We start from the raw sequence: 19,878 nt of genomic DNA on the forward strand, positions 1-19,878 counted from the left end.
TGAGACAAGCATTCATGTTCTTCTTAGTGAGCAGTGGTTTCCACCTTGCTACTCTGCCGTAAATCCCATTTTTCCCAGTGTCTTTCTAATGGTGGAGTCATGAACACTGACCTTAGCCGAGGCGAGAGAGGCCTGCAGATCCCTGGATGTTGTTCTAACGTTCTTTGTGACATCCTGGACGATTTTATGCCGTGCTCTTGGACAGATTTTGGCAGGACATCCACTCCTGGGAAGATTGACTACTTTCCCAAACTTTCTCCATTTAGACAATATGGCTCTGACTGGTTTGGTGGAGCCCCAGAGCCTTAGAAATGGCTTTGTAACCCTTTCCAGACTGATAGGCATCAACATTTTTTTTTCCGTTGGTCTTCAAGAATTTCTTCTGATCGTGGCATGATGTGCCTCTAGAACCTGTGTGCTGACAACTTCACTCTGATGGTAAGGGCCAAAGTTAGTCAGATTTATATTGGCCAGGGCTGGCCCAAATCAGGCCTGATTGTTAACCAAAGTATTCAAACAGCTAACCCTAACTATTCCTTTAATTGGATTGAGTTAACTTGGGGGGGAGGGGGGCAATAACTTCTTCACACCTGAAGATTGCATGTTTGATTACCTTGCACACCAAACAAATGAAAGAACCACCAAACTTTGGTGTCATTTATTTTGTCAGACTCCCTCTATATTCTACTACAACCCACAAAAAGATCTGACCAAATTCAACGTGAAAAATGTGCAAAAATGCAGAAAATCAGACAGGGGTCAAATACTTTTTCTTGGCACTGTAGCCAAGTATTGTGTATACAATCCATCTGAACTAAAGGAAATATGCAAGACAGAATGGACCCAGATTTCACCAACAAGATGTAACACATGGTTAATAATTATCAAACGTCTGAAAGCCGTAATAAAAGCAGTATTTACCTGTGTCATCACTTGCTATACGCGTTGACTCAGCAGCTCTTATGCATGTCATGGAACAGTATTTTATAGGCCTGCCACTAAATCAAACTGGGTTGAGAGACGGTGTGTGAAAGCAAGCAGCAGGTGGAATTCTATGTTATTAGAAGTCAACACATGACTGTTAGGTTTTTCCAAGAAAAAAGTCTGACAAATCTTTCTCGTAAAAGATAGCGACATCATATAAAAACTGTTAAAAAAAAATGGCTACTAAAGATATAAAGTGTTGAAATACCTTGTCAGCCGTTTCATTTAGACTTCTCCCGATTAGAGCTCTGATTTCCAGTATGGCCAAAAATCCAATATGCTTGCGGTTCTGAGTGGCTGACTAGCAATATTGATAATAACACTTACCATCTTCAAATATTGCTCCGACGGGGAATGATAACTCTGAGTCGTGCTCTGCTTCACAAGAAAATACCGCTTTGGCTTTCCTGTATGTGACACTGAAAAATGAAAGTAATCAGCAATAGCAGGCTTTAGAAGATTGCACTACAGTTCAATTCAGTCTCTGTTATGCCTGAGATAGCGTGAGATTAGTCATAACAAATGCGACCACTCCAGCATCCAAAACATCCAAACTAACTCAATCAACTTCTGTATGGACCAAACTCTTTTTTTCAAGCTATGTGACAAATTTACATCAACAGGTAAGCCTGAAAATGATACATCCACTGGCTACCTCCCTGCTGATTAAAAGGAAATGAAAACATGTTTGAGTAACTTGTTTTTGTAGGTTACAAAAACAACACGACAAGTCCCTACCTAGCTCCTGCAAACGATTCCAGATTCCCAACAAATCAGGTCAGGCTACAGACTTTTTGTGTTTCTCACTATTGGGAGGAGTACAGCTACGGTTAAATAGCTTGACCCTGTCAAACTTGGAGGGATGATTAAGGGGTGGGTTGTAAGATAACAACTAGAAGCATTCAGAACTATTGTATTTGTAAACAAAAACTTAGAGACAAAATCACTAAAGATTTTCTTCTTTTTCTTTGCATTTCTTGCTGTTCGAACAAAACATCAGGTCAGCAGAACTGTGGAACGTTGCAATGCTTGGAGGAACTGGGAACACTATTTCAGACTTAAACTTCATCAGACCCACCGAAAGAAAAAAGCAGCACTCCAATCCAGTGTTGGTAGTTCCACAGGAAGTGAATTTATTTAGGATGGCAGTAATACTGGACAGGGACCAGAGTTCAAAGTTCACTCTCCAGAAATGATGAGCATTATATTTGAACTATAGTCATTACATTTTAAGCAACTCGGAATTTAAGTAAATGTTTTGGACTTTATAGTGTACGTGTGTGTGTGTGTGTGTGTGTGTGTGTGTGTGTGTGTGTGTGTGTGTGTGAGGACGGCAGCGGTTTAATCAGTGTCACCAAACCCAATAGTGCTATATGTTAATATATAATTTTCATATCACAGGGATCAAACAGCCCCAGCACTAGTCAGGTGGGTTACTTGTAGAGCATGTTTCGATGAACAATATAAAAACGTGGAGTTGAAAGGGAATTTCCTCACAAGCCCTTTCCAGGCATATAGGTTTATTGTGCTCCCATCACACATAACACCTCATTTTGTAACAACTATTTAATTAGAATAGTACATGGTTGATTAGGTGAATATATGAGCAATTGGAATGTTGATTATTTGATCAGGTAATTTATTCATGGCAGTGTTAATTAGTTGGATTGTTTATTTATTGCCAGACAATTGAAAAATGTGTTGATTTCTAGAAGCAGGCTTAGCTATCAGCCAAAGACATTAAAATGCAAAATTTCACACATTTATCCTAATGGGACACAGCTTCTATGGAGGGGACTGTTATAGCAGTCCTCTAAACACAGAGCTTTCCCAGCAATGTAAAACTTTAGGTCAATGACACCACAAAATGTAGGGATGAGATTTCTCACAGAGTATTCAGTCTATGAGAAAGATTGGTCAAACCAACAGTAGCTATTCCTACCTGTCTCCCGGCTTGTCATTGTTAGTTCCTTCGGGCGAGAAGGTGGCGGCTGGCGATGAAGCAGTAGGGGTGGTGAGCGATGAAGCATTAATCTGTGGAACCGCTGAAGGGTGGGAAATGCTGGGGAAGCAGGAAGGAAAAACAATGCTCTGTGAAATAAATGTACAACCTTCCCCCCCAGACAGTTAAAGCTCAGAACAGCTAAAGCTATGGACTATTTAGAAGTGTAGAAGTGTATAATCCGTAATTATCATAATTCATTTTAGGTTGTGTATGAAGTCAGAGTACAAGTCAATCATCACGACATCCTTTATTGTTATTTGTAAGACATTGCATTTTTTATTTTTTGTATTTCAAAACAATAGTGCTGCATGCAAGTAATACAGCTGTACGAAAATGCAGTGATTTTGGCTGTAGTTTCGAATTACGTGAACTTTCCAACAGGAATGCTTTAGCAAGATCCCTGGCTAGCTACATAATACAGCCTGGCGGGGTTCTGCAGGGGCCTAGGGGTGGATGTTTGATGTTTGTCATAACTGTCAGAGTTGCTGCTCCATGTCAGGGAGCAAACAGAAAGTTGGGAGTGTTTATGTAGAACGGATCTCAAATGCAGCCAATGCCAAACAAATAGTACTTTAAAAAAGGCAAACGAACCAGCAGTTTGCCTCAAGTCCATTAACATCCATCCTGTTATTGTGTTTAATTGAATACCAAGAATATTTTTGGCACACCCACTTGACATGTTGAAAAGTGCTAAAAGGTCAGGCAAGCTAATTAGACAAGGCCTCTAAAAGAATAATAAAAAGTATTAGGATTCAAATAGTCATTTTTTATTTATTTATTTTTTAAAATCATTTTACTGTCTTGGATTTGACCCTCAATCCTGTCCATCCAAGGGAAAAAACAAACCTTTTATGGGAAGCAGTAGCCTTCTATACTGTACTTACTGCCCACTGCTTGCCAACAATACATCTGTCTTTCTTACTATGACAGTATATTCATCACCATCGTTAAAAGCTGCAATATCTACAATACCAAAAGGGAGCTCCTCAAAGCAAGACACTGCAAATTAAACATTTTCAAGAAGTTAGGCAAGTCTGCCACCAAGTACCTGCAGCCTGCAAAGTGCGTGTAGAATACTAAATGCTTTCCATCCGGCATCCTTCACACTCCATAACTCAAACTCAGTAAGTTATGGAGGTCACTGTCACACACCGGGTTTGTACGGAATGCACAGACGGAATGTGGAATGCAACAAGCAAATTAAAAAAACGTACCACATTTTTTTTTTAAAAGTCTATTACTTTCCATAATAAATGCCGATTTTTCAGTGTATTCCAGCAGTTTTCCCGAGACTTTCCAGGTTTTCAAGCACCCATACAAACCCTGCACACAGGTAGACCAAGGCATACACAAGAATTGTGGGAAACCTGACATTTGACCTCAAAGACTAGAAAAGAAAAAGCAATTGCCATCATGAATAGCTTTTGGGGTAAGTTAATTCTTTTCAGATCTAACTTTTCTGTACAGCTTTTTCAAAACTTGGGATCTGCTTTTCAGGTTTATATACAAAATGTTATTAAATAATTGAATTGATTTCTTAAATATTTTTCAAAAAAATATGGCAAACAATTGTAGGAGGGTTGTAAAATTGAGATCCATATTCATTATATTATTCTCTCAGTGAAAACAAAGACCATGGCTGACTAATTCAAAGATTACCTATTGTATGAATTATGCATGACGAATGCAAACGTTGACTGTCAGTCATCTTCACACAAACCAACCAGGCAACAGGCGTGAGGAGCAATCTACGCTGGATAGTTTTTTCAAGAGAAAGGACATGTAATTACTGTATTCAGCCTTTAAATGTCCATGTTTTCCTTTTTAATTTCTTTACTGTTTTCTTTTAAACACACCACTAGGGGAATTAGTGTAATTTATATGTGGAAACGGGTTTGTTTTCTGTGCTTTCTGGAGTTGTAATGTTTGATCAAATGATTGTTTAAAGACGGACACTCGATTGAGACTTGCTGCCTGCCTGTCTTGTATGTGCCCTCTTTGCATTACCATCGTTGGTAGTGTCACATGACCCATTTGTTTACTTTTGTTTTGTGTTTAATAAATCGTGCACGTCTGTGCCAGTGTTTCAACTCCAGCTCCCACGTCTCTCTGTCTTGCAATGTGGTTACCCACACATGTGACACGAGTACAATGTCACAATACCATTTAAATGTTGATCAATGTGAAGGAATCTTCATAAAAGTACTATACTGTATATTGATGTTCAATTCAAATTTGCCATTCTGTCACTATTTTGATACAGAAAAATGCCAAACCTGGTTATAGTGAACACCTTGATATAACAAACAGTGACCCAGGTCCCAGAGGGGTTCGCTATAGTGTAGTTTTGTTCATGATGGCACAATGCGATGTTTATGAAAATAAGTACAGGGTTGGCTTTAGCCACCGGCACAATTTAAACAGCGAAGCTAACACTATACCCGCTACTTGCAGTTGTTTTGTTTATCTTTTTTTTTTGTTACTTTGCAACCTTTCCATTTTTTTCTTGTTTTTCCGGAGCTGTTTTCATTTGCTATTTTGACTGGCCTGCATTCTGGTGTGGATTTATAATATCAATGATTTATAAAATTATAAATAATTTTTAAAGATTTAAACAGCAGCAACTCCATGACTGGGCGAGACCCAATTTATTTTTGCTCTTTATACATGCTGGTTTTGAACGGGACATTCTACTTTGGGTCTTTCTTTTTTTGTGGATATTTTTATAATGACTGATTTCGATGTGTTGCAAAGTTGTTTGTTTTTGATTAGCTGAAATTCGTTTCCTAAGAGACTGCTAAATGCATGTTGTTTTTTGTTTATTGACACTCAATAATAATAATAGTTTCAAATACCGTTTTTTAGGTATTTGTGCCACCTTGCTCTTACAATTATATGTTTGAGATCATTTTTGAGATCTAGTCAATTGGTTACACTTTGCATGTCCTTTACCAATTAATAATATTAATTGATAATTATAAGTCTGTTTTCAAGCATGCTATTTTTTATTACTTTAGTAATAAATACTTTAGTATTTCTACTAATTGGTTTGATAACTACTGTTTTATTAATTATTTTATATTTAGCCCAGTTTACACAAATGTTTGGTGAGATTAATAAACACTGGTTTATCTTTCAGCTGTTTACCCTTCATCCTTATTTATTGCTGTAACTCAATGTTTGCTGTTCCTTTAAACTTCATACTTTGTGTTTGGGTCAGTATCCATTTAAGGCCTAAGTGGGAGCGTTTTACACTTATTATTCAGTTTGCTACAATTTAATATAGAAAAGTGTATCAATCAGCTACTAACAACCAAACAAGCAATACTGGCTTACTAGCCGCCTCGCATTTGTAACCTTTCTTATGTAACTGTCTGTCTGTGGCACTACATTGTAAACACGGTAACTCTACTAATATTTTATTTTATTATTCAATCCTAGCCTTGATTAAACATTTCAGATTAAAGCATTTTAATTAAAATCTTTCACTTACTGTGTGCTTATTACACGATTATGAGGACCCTCTCTATATGCTTGCACTGGTTTTCATAAAAGGTAATAGCTGTAGCTACTGTAGTACATGATTCTAGTGTTACATTTTGGTTTATCCTACTTTTGCCAACCAAATAAGCTGATCAAACACACAACAGGTGTATATAAAATAAAGAAAATAAAAACAGCAAAAAATAGTAGGTTTGCAAAGTGGCTAAAAGCAGTTTTCTTTTTTTTATTGGATGACAATTCTGTTTTCATAAACATGAAAACAGCAGCAATCATTTCAAATACTTTAGGTTAAATAGTGTGGTTGCTTTTTTCATGTGCTGAAGGAATTAAAATCTTAAAATCTATTTTCTTTCAATCACACCATGTTCACTTTTGTACCCCATTACACAAAGCTTTGATTTTGACAGATTTAATAACTGCTGTTAAACCAGGGTCCACAAGAGTTTCATGAAAATCAGTATATCCAGTGTTGTCTGTATAACGATATATATTTTTCAGTAATTGTGATCATTTTTATATGTGCGTTAAACATATTTCCTGATACTTGGTCCCAGCCATATTCATTTTCAGGGTAGCAGGATTAGTGTGTATCTGGGACCACTGTAAGACACAAAGCTGAGAAATTAGCTCAGCAACTTGGACATGCAGATTTCAAATGAAGTTCAGGGTGGCTTGAACAGTTTTCTGCTATATTTAAATTAACACTGGAAATCATTTATGATACATTATACATTATGTTACAAATTTCACTATACTCCCAGGGAAGTGCAACTCATTTTTTTTTAAAAGAAGATTTGAGGCCATGCAGCTAACTGAAATATGATTCCAGCACACCTTTCAGTTAAAGTTACTTAACCTTTACGTCTGAACACTGTCTACATGGAATTAAACAATGTGAAACATTAGATAGCCAATCCATAAATCCTTTCCTTCTTGGTTTTTTTTTTTTTTTTTTTTTTTTTAAAAGACAATAAATGAGTGTCTCATTCTTGAGCTGCAGTAAACTTACTGGATTTCCAAGAAAATGGTAATTGTAAACTCGACTTTCAAATACTTTAATTCTGCCATTTCTAAAAGGAAACCTCACATTAACAGTTGAGTCTGCTCCCACACAGATATAAGCTTGTTTGACTTGTTCGCTTTTCATTACTGAATCTGGGGGTCAGATAATATTTAAGCTTTGTCCTTGGAGGACCTTTAAATAGTTCAACTGAAGGTCTCACATTTACAAAATACCAGTAATAATTGGCAGGAGAGCACATTTTAAAACACCCTTGAATGGAGTCTCAGAAACAGAGGTGCCTTTCATGATTAATTCAGCTTTTTACATTTCATATCACTTGCAATCATTAGGTATGGGAATAATGAAAAGACAGCAATATAGAGATTCAAAAGACTAAAGAAAAAAAAAGTAAAATTTAAACTTCTCTCATCACAACATTTGAATGACAGATGCATTATGTTCTCTGTTAATCAGCTGCTTCTACCTGGGGTTTAAATCTTATGCTGGAGAGATGTTGCTTATCAAAACTAGTATGATGTTGAGAATACTCCTTTTTGAATTGGATATAAATAACAGCAATGGTGAATAATATGAAAGGAGGAGAAGGAAGAGTAATAATCTCTTAACTAGCCTGGCAAACCCCCCTAATTCAGTGCCCGAACAGTGGATTTGCCAACACATGCTTCACGTTATTGATCATCAACAAATTAATGCAACAGGGCCAGCACAATAGGTCAATTTTTGTGGTATACAAAAAAAATGGCTTGCTATACCCAGACTCATGTTTCTTGATTTGAGTAGGTAGATACATTCTATATTTTTTCTGCTTAGCATAGTACAAGTTGAAAAGTGTGCTACTACGAAGATAGTGTTTTCTGTTTTGGGTGCATGTTTTGTATTGGGATCAAAATGTCTTGTTTGAAGGGTGCCCCTACTTGTGCCATGCAGTTTAAAAGAAAAAAAACCCTCATGGCAATGTATTGAACGGTCAATACAAGAATATATTATATATACAGTGGCTCTCAAAAGTATTCACCCCCCTTGGACTTTGCCACATTTTATTGTGTTACAATACGGAATCAAAATGGATTTAATTACGAGTTTTTGACACTGATCAACACAAAAAAAGTCCATAATGTCAAAGTGAAAAATAAAATCTACAAATTGTTCTAAATTAATTACAAATATAAAACCGAAAATAAAAGTCCAAGGTGGGTGAATACTTTTGAGAGCCACTTTGTGTGTGTGATATATATATATATATATATATATATATATATATATATTGGCAACAATGTCCCCTATGAGTCTATGAAATGTGTTTTTGTTCCTCTTCCAACTTGTTTCAAGTGATTTTTCTTACAGCCTAAGTGACCAAATGTCTTTCCCACCAACTTCTTTAAGTTCACAGTCAAAAGTCTGCTTTGGTTTTACAGTTTTAACCATTTCCCCTGTATGTTTTCTTGTCTGTTTTGTTTTCATTTTTTTTTTTCTTGGCAGTATTAAGAAAAAGTAGCCATACAATAACACCACAATTAATCAATATAACCAACCAAAACCCGTCCAGTAGCTTAATGTTGGCTGTTTTTTCTCACGTTCACTGTTCGCTTGTGGTTATTAAATCGGAATATTTCCTCCCTTTAAAGCCTGGTATAGTAATTGGATTACATTTTTTTATTATTATTTTTTTTTAATGTGTTTAATTATATTTGCAATTAGTGGGAAAACGATTTTGATACAGTAGATTTTATCAATAAATGAACCTGGTGCCCTGACTAGTTACAATGCTGAAAACAAAAAAATGTAAAAATCACTCCTATCTGTTGCTCTCATGGAGATAATAAAACAAGCAATTAAAGGATGTAGATTAGGAAGAGCCACAGGACATAATAAAAGGTGAACATGCAGTTCCGCTGACTTCCAATTGTGTCACATTGGCTGTGATTAATGAATCTGCAGTCACTCTGCTGCTTCACACCAGCATGTGGAGGAACATGCTGAGCAGCAGCAAATCTGCTCATTAACCTCTTCTTGTCTGGGTGTAGTGCTAGTAATATAAAATCAAGAGAATGTTAGGTTATCTTAAGGGTTTTGAAGATCCACGACATTAAATCTGTAGAACCTAGTAAAGGTATGGGGAGTAGCCCACACTGCTGCACTGCAAATGTCCTTGACAGATGCACCCCGGAATAAAGCCCACAGAGTTGCCATGCCCTTGGTGGAATAGGTAGAGTGCTTTTTTGGAGGGAGCAAGTTGGCCAGCTCATAGGCAGTCCTGACTGATCGCTTAGACAGGGCTTGAGAAGATACAGTATTTGAGGGGGGAAAAAAAAAAAAGTGGAAATTAATTTGTAATTAAAGTAAATTTATTTATTTAATTAATTAAAGTAATTGTAACTTTTTTTTATATCTTATGCTGATTTATAATTGTATTACTTTTAGCAAACAATATGAAATGCTGAACTGAAATCAGAAGATCAAAGGGTCGCAGAAATGTTTCAATGTTGTAGAATTTGCATAAGATTGGAAGCAACATGAAAAAGTGTGAAAAGCACAGCACCTTAATGTATTAACAACACTACTGAAGCAAGCTTGCTATTGGAAACCAGAGAGTTCTGACCTGGCAGAAGTTTCTCACGAGACTTACTTTAATAATCCCAGCTTTAAAATATGATTTTCACCAGCACAACTGAGGGATGTTCTTGCCAATTCTAACAATGCCAATTCAAATGAATACCGGTAATAATAAACAAAAAAGAAAAACAGGACAAGATCAAGTGAGCTTTAATAGTTATCAGTGGTTGTTGGACAATGCCAGTTAAAAGCAACCAAAGACTAAGCAATGTTTCAAAAAGGTATGAAAAAGATCATTTAAAAAATGCATTAAATACCCAGTTCAAATTTTTGGATCAATCCAAATACATGTCATGTTTGTTGAGGCTGTTAAATATGCTCATTGTAATTCCATTGTTCTCCAGGCTCTAAAACACATAGGCAACACATGTTATATAGTTTGCTTTTTTTTTTTTTTTTTTTTTTTTTTTTTTTAAAAGCAGCATGTGACTTTTACATCATTGGAATATCATAAGAAAAAAACGCTAATTTTAAATCGGGTGTTAGACCTCACATGCAATTTCTTTTTTTTGTTTTGCTTTTAAATCTCTGCCATAAAATGCTGGTGATATAAGATTCGGGGGCCCGCATGGTACAGCCAGGAAACCATTTTGTTTTCCTCTAGTTCAAGAACTTCCATTTAATCTTTGCAGCGAGCAGCAATGGGAATGTTGGGATTGCAGTGCTCCACCCTGGATCTGTGGCCAGTTTCTTAATTAGGCACTGGGGGGGCAGGAAATGACTGCAGATCCTGCAACTCAACCCCCTACAGCTGGCTGTTTATGAAGGCAGAGGCATGGCTGCTGCTATTAATATGCCATCCACATTATGTCAGAAATCAAAGTCATGGTCACAAACACATTTATTATACAATGTTTATATGGTAATACTTGCAAATATGGATTCAGTTTGGCAGCATTAGTGTATGGTGGTGGTGGCAACTTTGTAAAATTACAGCCACAAAAGTGTGATTTTTGTTGCACAATACCCATAATCAAATGTAACCAGGAGAAACATAGATTACAGATATGTGGCTATGGCAGCAGGTTATAAATACATCTAAGCTCCCCTAACAGCGATCCTTAACCCCACACCGTCATAACAAGGACAAGATACCCAGAATCAACCCCATGCAGGGATTGTCGTTAATTGGTGGTCTGGGAAGTGACGGTACAGTACATCCTTCACTGGCTGCTGCACAGCTAGCTGCCAATAAAAACTGCCTCTGACAGGAGTAAGGAGAGCGGGGGCTCTCCAGTGCTGCCCACGGATACACCTGCAGGCAGCTGGAGGCTCACAATGTGGTTTCAATTTAAATAAATGACTCAGGGAACCTTACACTGGACATTAATAACAAACAACAATAAAAACATAAAAGTATTTTTTCTCATAGAACCCAATAAACTAGCTGGCCCAGCTGAGTAACATTTTCCAGTGATGAAGCACAAACCGTGAATATTATGCGTTACAGAAGAACATGTTAAGATATATCAATTTGACACTGGTGTCATAGAGTTTAATGGATTTAAATGCATGTAACCAAGATTTGGTAGTTTCATTTTCTGAAACACTATTTTTAAACTATTTTTAAAAGCAACTCTCAATAATGTAGCTGTGCTTATTTCTCAGCAGCATAAGGGCAATGGCAAGTTGTACCAACAATGATCAACTTTAGTCCCTTGTAATAACGATTTCCTCTAGCTAAATAGAGGGGAGGCCCTTTTTGTTGTTCGTTTGCAAATAAAACATAGGCATTTGGGAGAATTATTGTGGAAACAAAATTGCTTTTGTTTCCACAAACACGCACCTCACGACAAGCTGTCAGTAGTCTTATTAAATGGGCTTCGTCACACAATTAGAGAAAGTGGTGGAAAACAGCCGTCACTGCTAGAACAGTTTGCCTTTTTAGCACGTGCCTTTTGATGACATACTTCCATACAACACAGCTTGGCCCTGTTGGATATGTGATACAAATTTGTATTGTCTGAGGTGCAGCGAAGGTGTAACTGAGCGTCAGTGGAAACACCCTCCAGCTACACCCCGCCCAGACTGTCCAGCTCAGCTATACCTGGGAAAAGGCAGGGGAAACGTAGTTGGCTGAAGTGAATTCATCTGCTAAAACTAGGATTGCACCCTGTGGCAGATCCTTTGCCTGTGTTTTTCAATTTAACCACACTGGCTTCAAATATGATTGCCAAACCCACGGAGTAATCTTTTCTATGATTCTTCACATCCGAATTCCACAGATCACATTGTTAAATACTAAACTTTGCTGTGCTGCCCATTTTAAACTTGATCTGTAATTCTGGTTAACACATTTGACAGTTTTTGATATTATTCTTTACAAATGCAGCATTTACTGTAGTTACTCTCTACACATGATGCTACATGCATGACAAGAATACAATAACAAATTGATCAACACATTTCCAGGTGCTTACACTGCATTTATGCACCTTACAAGTCAATATCAAAGGGATTTTTTGCTGCCTTGGGACACTGCAGTAATATAATTTGCAAAATAAACCTTTTTTTTTTTTTTTATCCGATATCTATTCCTGGCAGGATGGTTGTCAAATCAGCAATACAGACAATTGTTTAGGTTGTAATCGTTGCACTAAGCAGTGCAAGAGTAGTTGAGATTAAGAGGACAGCAGTGTAGTTACCTAGCCCAGTCCACAAGGTCTCCTCCGTTGGTAGTGAAATGATTCTTAGTGTCCTCGGGAGGGCTGCCGGAGGTAGATGAAGTGGTAGCAGTGGAAGACTGAGAGGAAACAGAACCTGTGCTTCCCATCAAGGTCTCGTCCTTCACAGGGTTGGGACAATCAGCTGGGATGAAAAAAAAAGGGGACGCATAACATTACTTCTAGAGAATGTACAATGCATGCCATCAAAAGAAAAAACATTTTTCCATTTTTTTGTTTTTCAGCACAGATAGTTAAGGGATAGTAACAGCTGAACACATTCATTCAGATCTACGTAATGAACAGTAATTAAGAACAAAGATGATGCATGCTGGGCTTGGATATTAACCCCCCCCCCCCCCCCCCCCCCCCCCCCCTTTCCTTCTAGAAAAGCACAGATCTGAGACAAAGCTTTTCCTTTTCTTATTTTAATATGAAAAAGCTGAAGTTCGTGTGAGTTTTGGATGTTGTTCAGCATCTCTCCCTTGCCCCTCGTTATTTGCTGTATGAGAAGCAGGGATTCCAGATTAACCTTTGACTCAGTTTAAAGGGATAAGAACAAGCCAAGAACACAGGATTTGTAGGACTAGTGTTGCGATCCAGAAACCTACGGACTTAAAACGGAGTCCTCTTTCATTAAAGCATTCCCATGAAAATTCAGAAGCCGTAAGGCCAGACAGACTGAAATAACCTGATCTGAATCACTTATGCTGCATGTGTTCAATCTTTACAATATTTAATTTGTTATTGTTAGTCTTTACCAGGATTTTCTCCTACCATGGTAAGTTCCCCACCTGGCATCTATGGAGAACACACATCCTTCTTGTTTTCCTTAATGGTCAGCCCAGCTGTGGCTCAGTAGGCATTTCTTAATAATCCTTATTTTTATATAAAGCCTTTCACAGTGGACCACTATCACAAAGCTCTTTACAAGATACGAGACTAGGGTCACACAAGCCTGTTTCTTTAACCACTGGGCCACACAGCCTCATATCTCTACTCTACGAATACAGTATATAGGACATTGCCTCAGGTGTTTTGTAGCATTCCCATTACAAAAACTGTGCAAAATGGTACATTTATGAAATTAAAGAAACGAAATGCATTTTTAAAAAATCGGTGTCACAGACAACAGCACAAATAAGTCAAAACCAGGAAGGGAACCGACTTTCTGGAGCAGGTGGTCCTCCGTCGTACATACTGAATACATGTTGCTTTTAGGCTGAGCAGCCTAAAAGCATTCTTCCACTTATTAATTTTTCATGTCTACCGTTTTCAAAAAACACTGCTGCAACAGGATTCAATAACTTAGCCATTTTTAAATTTTACTTATAACTCCCATAAATAATAGAAATAACCATCCCCTTCAAATAAATATATATTAGTGTTTTACCATACCCTTAGGGGCACTTCTATCAGCACAGCTATCACCATGCAAGAGTGATGGCAGACATTTCTATTTATTTTTTTCATAAACTTTCACAAATCATATTATTTTGTCAACGCTGTACAGCATTTGCAAAACATATAGAATCCCATTACAGTTGACAAATAAAGTAATATACCTTTCATAATATACACTGCTTGGTTTGAGGCTCATTGGGACACTGCTAATTAACATGGTCAGGATTTGAATTGGTTTTAATTTCTATAGGCAGAAACGGGAGAACTAAAAAAGTTATTGAGTTTATTGTACGATTTATGTGACATGTTGGGATATGCATGGAATTTCCATCATGAAATTTAGAAAATATTTGTTGAGATAAAACTAAAGAAAACCTAGTGAATACCATTAACACTTACATTTATAATTGAGTGTTTTAAGTTATGGATGATTGTTTTTATTGAGTTAGTCTTCTTTAGTAGTGCTTCCGCAGTTTTTCTTTTCAATACATTTCAATTGCTTAAACCTACCAGGAATTAGGTAATAGACCAAACAATGCGACACACCTTCCTGCTTTTAAGCCACTTGTGATGGACCAGTTGGACCAACAGGTTTTGCTTGCTAATCCCACCACATCACCAAGACCAAGGCAACACTCCATCTGGGTCCCCTGCCAAGATTGGCAACCGTTTATAACGTTTACTTAGTAACAGATTTGAAACACATGCTTTACAAATTCCAAGGGAAGGATTACAGTTCCTTAATCCAAATATCTGCTGTGGTAAATTTTCAAATTGTTTTTGGGCACTGGACCTACATTTCATCTTGATATCAAGTGTTGTTTGGTATTTCATTTTTTGATTTTGGTAGATATACACACAGTGCACTCCTCTTTATTGCATAGTGGATAACTGCATAATCCATTTAAACGTATAGCAATTTGTTGGTACCAAAAATTAGCTATTTGCTCAAATACATATCTGATAATTGCTTAATTTGCTTAATTGTATGAAAGATAGACAGTTGATTCTGCACACGACTGTGTAATTGCATTGGACGAGGAGTTGACCATGTGACCACAAACAAATTCTTGTCGAATGGCAGAACAGCAATTAAGGCAGAAAACGACACAGATTTGGGAAAGCATAAGATGTGGAGGCACGCTATTGATTCCATTAGTTATGCTTTATGCAGTCCTGAAGTATTACATATATACTCTTAATGTAGATCTGAAGTAATGAATAGAAAGTGCTTGTATATATTCTGTTAATGCTTTATGTAGTTCTGAAGTCAAGGGCAACATTTTTTGGGGGGGGGGGGTTCCAAAAGGACTAACCGCCCCCTGCCAAGCTCGCCAGGGGGCCCCCAAATGGCAGTTTCTGTGAGAAGTTAAGAGGCTTAAAAGGAAAGTGTTCCTGCTTCAGGACATTAAAAGTGCAGCACCTAGCCTGACATTAATGTAATGTTGCTGAATGAAACATTCTCTTTTTTCTTTCCAAAAGCTGAAATACTACTATGTTTTAAAATTGTTCTGCCTAAAACAAAAGTCACAGCAACAGCCTCCCCTAAGTTACTGCGATAATTTGCATTTGTTGAAATTCAGAATTAACTATAGCAGCTCTTTTGAACATTGTGTTACAAAGAGCAAGAGAGAAAGGTAAGTTTTACTAATAATTATGCTCACATGTTTATAATGTGTTTTCGATGTCAAAAATGGAAGAAAAACACTACAAATAAAAACCGCTGCAGTAAGTACACTGTCACATTTTCTATGTAAATTAAAACCAAATATTATTTTTATAAAGTCTATGTTCTGTTTTCTGTTAATTGTGTACTTCCAGTCCGTCATCATCAAAAAGACGTAAAAGCAGTCTGTGGTTGTTTTTTCTCAGGAAAAAGCTGAGAAAACCTTTCAATGGCCGAAAAAAAAAAAGGGTGCATCTAATAACCCCTGCACCACATAGATAACATGGACATAAACAAAGGAGGAAGGTGCTTCCTCATCCATCGCTCAAAGAATATCACAAACATTTGCAGAGCTTTTTGAGATGTTACAGAAATAAAATAATGACTTGGATCACATTATTGAGGAGTTTGGTGATAAAATGAGTGATCAGGAGAGGATTTATCAGTATGCACATCTATAAAAATACAGTGAACAAGGGGTGGGGTTTGGCTGGAGATACAGGACTGATGTTGTTTTGCCATACAATGCCTTTTAACCCGATTTTACTAAACAGCGCATGTAAAATAAACCACGCGTATGAAAATAAATTGGACCTAACGCGCTTAACAAGCGCTGAATAAATGGACTGCAAAGGTTTAATAATTTTACAGTGTTATTTTTTGTTTTTAGTTAAACTACTAGAAACTATTTGTTTTCAAAATTTTTAAAAGTAAATTGTTAACAGAATGTAAAATCAAGTTATACATCCCACATCACATCTGTATTAAAACTACCAGTACTTAGTACTGTAAAAAAGTTCAAGACCATATCTTCTTAACTTTACTGAACATTTTTTTCCAAAACCATACTTAGACAATAGTTCCCACTGCATTAGCTTTTACAAATTCATTGTACTAACCCTTTGCAGTCCTATGTTGGACCAGGTCTGACATTATGATTTGAAGTAAAAAAAAAAAAACAGCTAGCAGCTACACCGTAGAGATAAGATGGGCACAAACAAAGGCAATAGCTGTTTCCGCATCCAGCACTCAAAAAATATCACGGACATGTGCAGAGCTTTTTGAGATAAACTTAACAGTGAACCATCTAATAACCAGTAAACAAAACAAGTTAGTGTTGCATACGGTGCAGTACAATTGCATTCAATTTCCAGCTGTACAAATACATTTATATTGTTTAATTAATCAGAGCCATAACCATACACATACTTTACAAGTGTACCACTGTGTTACACTAAAATGTAGAACAAGTTACAGTGTGTATTAAAGTCATAAACAATTTCCTACTATTAGATTTATTTTTTTTGGCCATTTTGTTTGTCTTTGTTTCGTCTCTAGTCGCATACTGTTTTTTTTAGCATTGCGATTAACATGTATTTCAGCAAATTCAACAACGTGCAATTTCAAATCTGTTGAGCAGCATTTTCTTTTTCTTACTGTCCTACTTTATCCAGTCTCAAAGTCAACTGCATTATTATAGCATTGCAGTTACAATGAATGGAAAACTTGATAAGTTTACTCAGCTTCCTAACCAATAAACAGCTGCTTGGTACCATGGGGTGGGTTCAGTTTGAATGTTGACAAATCAATGGCCCGGGGGGGTGGGAATAAGGAAATTCACGACCGACATCTATTGTGTTAACACTAAGCAGCATAGCTGTGATGTTTTTGCGAGGCAGTCAGTCAAGAGTTTGAAAGCTTGTTTTTAACATTCAAAATGACTAAGAGTACTGAGAGTAACAAATTAAAACCTTTAAAATTAGAACAGTGGTTTTGTTTTTCTACCTAGCAACATGACCTGAATGCTGTAGATCCTGAACAAATAAATCAGGTTGTTGACAGTTAAGTTTGTGTGAGCCATAACTGTGGCTGTAGTAATCCCATTGTGGCACTGGTACAGTAGTTTAATATTAGACACTCCGGCGCATATGTCGCATCAGTGTATTAGTCGCTCCCCCTTATAAGGACCGCGCAAAAATGCCTAGAAAATGTACTTATTCAACTTTTTTTCTCATCCACAAAATCAAAACACTTGCTACAAAAGATTTTTCCTAAAATTCTTTCTTTTAGAAATTATACATTTCCATTGAGGTATGTAAACTTTTGACTACAACTGTATATATATATATATATATATATATATATATATATATATATATATATATATATATATATATATATATATATATATATATATATATATATATATACACACACACACACACACACTGTTATTTCATACAAAGCAGCGATGCACATGAGATGTTGCAGGATTTATCTGACCAAAAGCTTTCACTGTGTGTTTGTAAAGAACACTACACAGATCAGGAAAGCAGAAAATAAATGCTTGCATTGTAATATTCTGATTCTGACCACATTTTTTGCTAGCATTGAGTCAGACTTACTCATGCAGGATTACTGCAAAGGCAAGTCTTGTAAACTTAAGACAGAAGTCTGAGCCAGGAGTGTGATCATGAAGTAGAGTCATCTTAAAATAAATAGCCATATACTTTAATACAAAAAGGAAATAATCTTTCATAAAGAAACAGAGCAGCCAGTGAATTTCATTGACATCAACCTGGGGATATATTTTTATGAAACAGAAGACACAAGGCGCAACTGATGCATTGTGACTTTTATACACTACAGTCAGTACTGCAACACATAACCATGTTTTTGTAAAAAACTTGGTACAGCCAGCGCCACATGATTGGGATACTGATAATATCAAGATTTCTGCTTAATGGGTCAGAACTGTGGGAGACAGTTCTTCCCAATGCTGTTTATGTCATTTATTTGGGATGCCACTTTGTTTAATTGTGATACAGTATTTTAAAATGATGAACGGAGATCGATTTACAGAGCAAGCCAGGTCGCGAGAATTTTGCCTCACCTGTCATCATGGCTGTTGAGTTTCAATTTCTCGGGCTGCTGCTAAACCAAAACAGAACTCCCATGACTCGTGTTTTATGACTCTAATTAGAAAAAACAATCATCATAAACGTTCCTTGGAAAAATGTGGCAATTATCTGCACATTATAAATTACATTTTTGCATTACTTTTTTTCAACTTTATTTATTTATTTATTTTAAGCGATCCCTTCCTATACAGTTCAACAAGTGTGACCACAGAGTAAGTAATAAACAATTTATTTTATTTAGGAATGTGGCAAAGTGGTTTGCAGTGTGCAGCTGCAGAGGTAATGCAGTGCACAAGTAACAACAAACAAGTGATTTTAATGTCCAACAATGTCTTATTTGGAGTGAAAGTTTTGTAATTACAGGTCTCTTGTGACCACAAAGGATAATCCCAGGCAATACACAGCAATGTGTATTGCTCTGTTTAACTACGGGTTACAGTCCCGAAATAATCAAACACAGTTATTAAACACACACACGATCACAAGTCCACAGCAAGTGCTAACGTGCAAATGGTGAAAATACAATGAATCTGTGAACAGTGGTGCAGTGTTGTCCAGGTTTGTGCTGGCATTAAGCGATAGCTCTGGATTATGTTAGCTGTCTAATAAATAATAAACAGTACAATTAGACTTGACAAAATAAACAAACACTAAACACTCACAGTTACATTTTGCTTGTCCTTTAGTGCTCTCTTAACCATAAACAAAGGAACAAATCACCTAGCCACGTCCCCTATTTGTACCTTCAGTAACGCCCCCTTGCTTAGCGAGTGCACCTGTTTCTCCTCCAACCGCAGTTGCCACATCGCTTTCCCTCTGCAGCGATGACTTAATGTACAGCAGCTGTGCACCCTTTCTAGATGGCCGACTTCCACCTAACCCTGGGAATGAATTGTCAGGCCATCCAGTCCAGGGCACTCTTTTCCCTTGATACTGCAACCTCACAGGTCGGAAGGGAGATTTAAAAATCACCAAGAATCATTCTGTTTTTGTCACAAGGAATAAAATTAAAAACAATGAACTCGTATTTCAAATGATGCATTGAACATTTATTTATAATGTTATGTGATTTCACTATTTTTTCTTTTCATTTA

General features: G+C 36.7%; 1 protein-coding gene across 4 annotated transcripts in view; it reads right to left on the reverse strand.

The window, feature by feature from the left end:
- LOC121296876 (rho GTPase-activating protein 10-like) overlaps nt 1–19,878 on the reverse strand; it is an 80,574-nt gene that overhangs the window by 3,624 nt on the left and 57,072 nt on the right. For 3 of the 4 annotated variants that reach the window (XM_041222778.1, XM_041222787.1, XM_041222769.1), the window contains 3 exons: nt 12,776–12,938; nt 2,927–3,046; nt 1,312–1,403 (listed from right to left, as the gene is read on the reverse strand). In XM_041222778.1, the coding sequence (XP_041078712.1) occupies nt 1,312–1,403; nt 2,927–3,046; nt 12,776–12,938 (375 nt within the window). The remainder of the gene's footprint in view (nt 1–1,311; nt 1,404–2,926; nt 3,047–12,775; nt 12,939–19,878) is intronic. The other variant, XM_041222793.1, reaches the window with a different exon arrangement.

Source organism: Polyodon spathula, chromosome 2 (genome assembly GCF_017654505.1).
Source record: "Polyodon spathula isolate WHYD16114869_AA chromosome 2, ASM1765450v1, whole genome shotgun sequence".
In the NCBI taxonomy this organism is placed as follows: Eukaryota; Metazoa; Chordata; class Actinopteri; order Acipenseriformes; family Polyodontidae; genus Polyodon; species Polyodon spathula.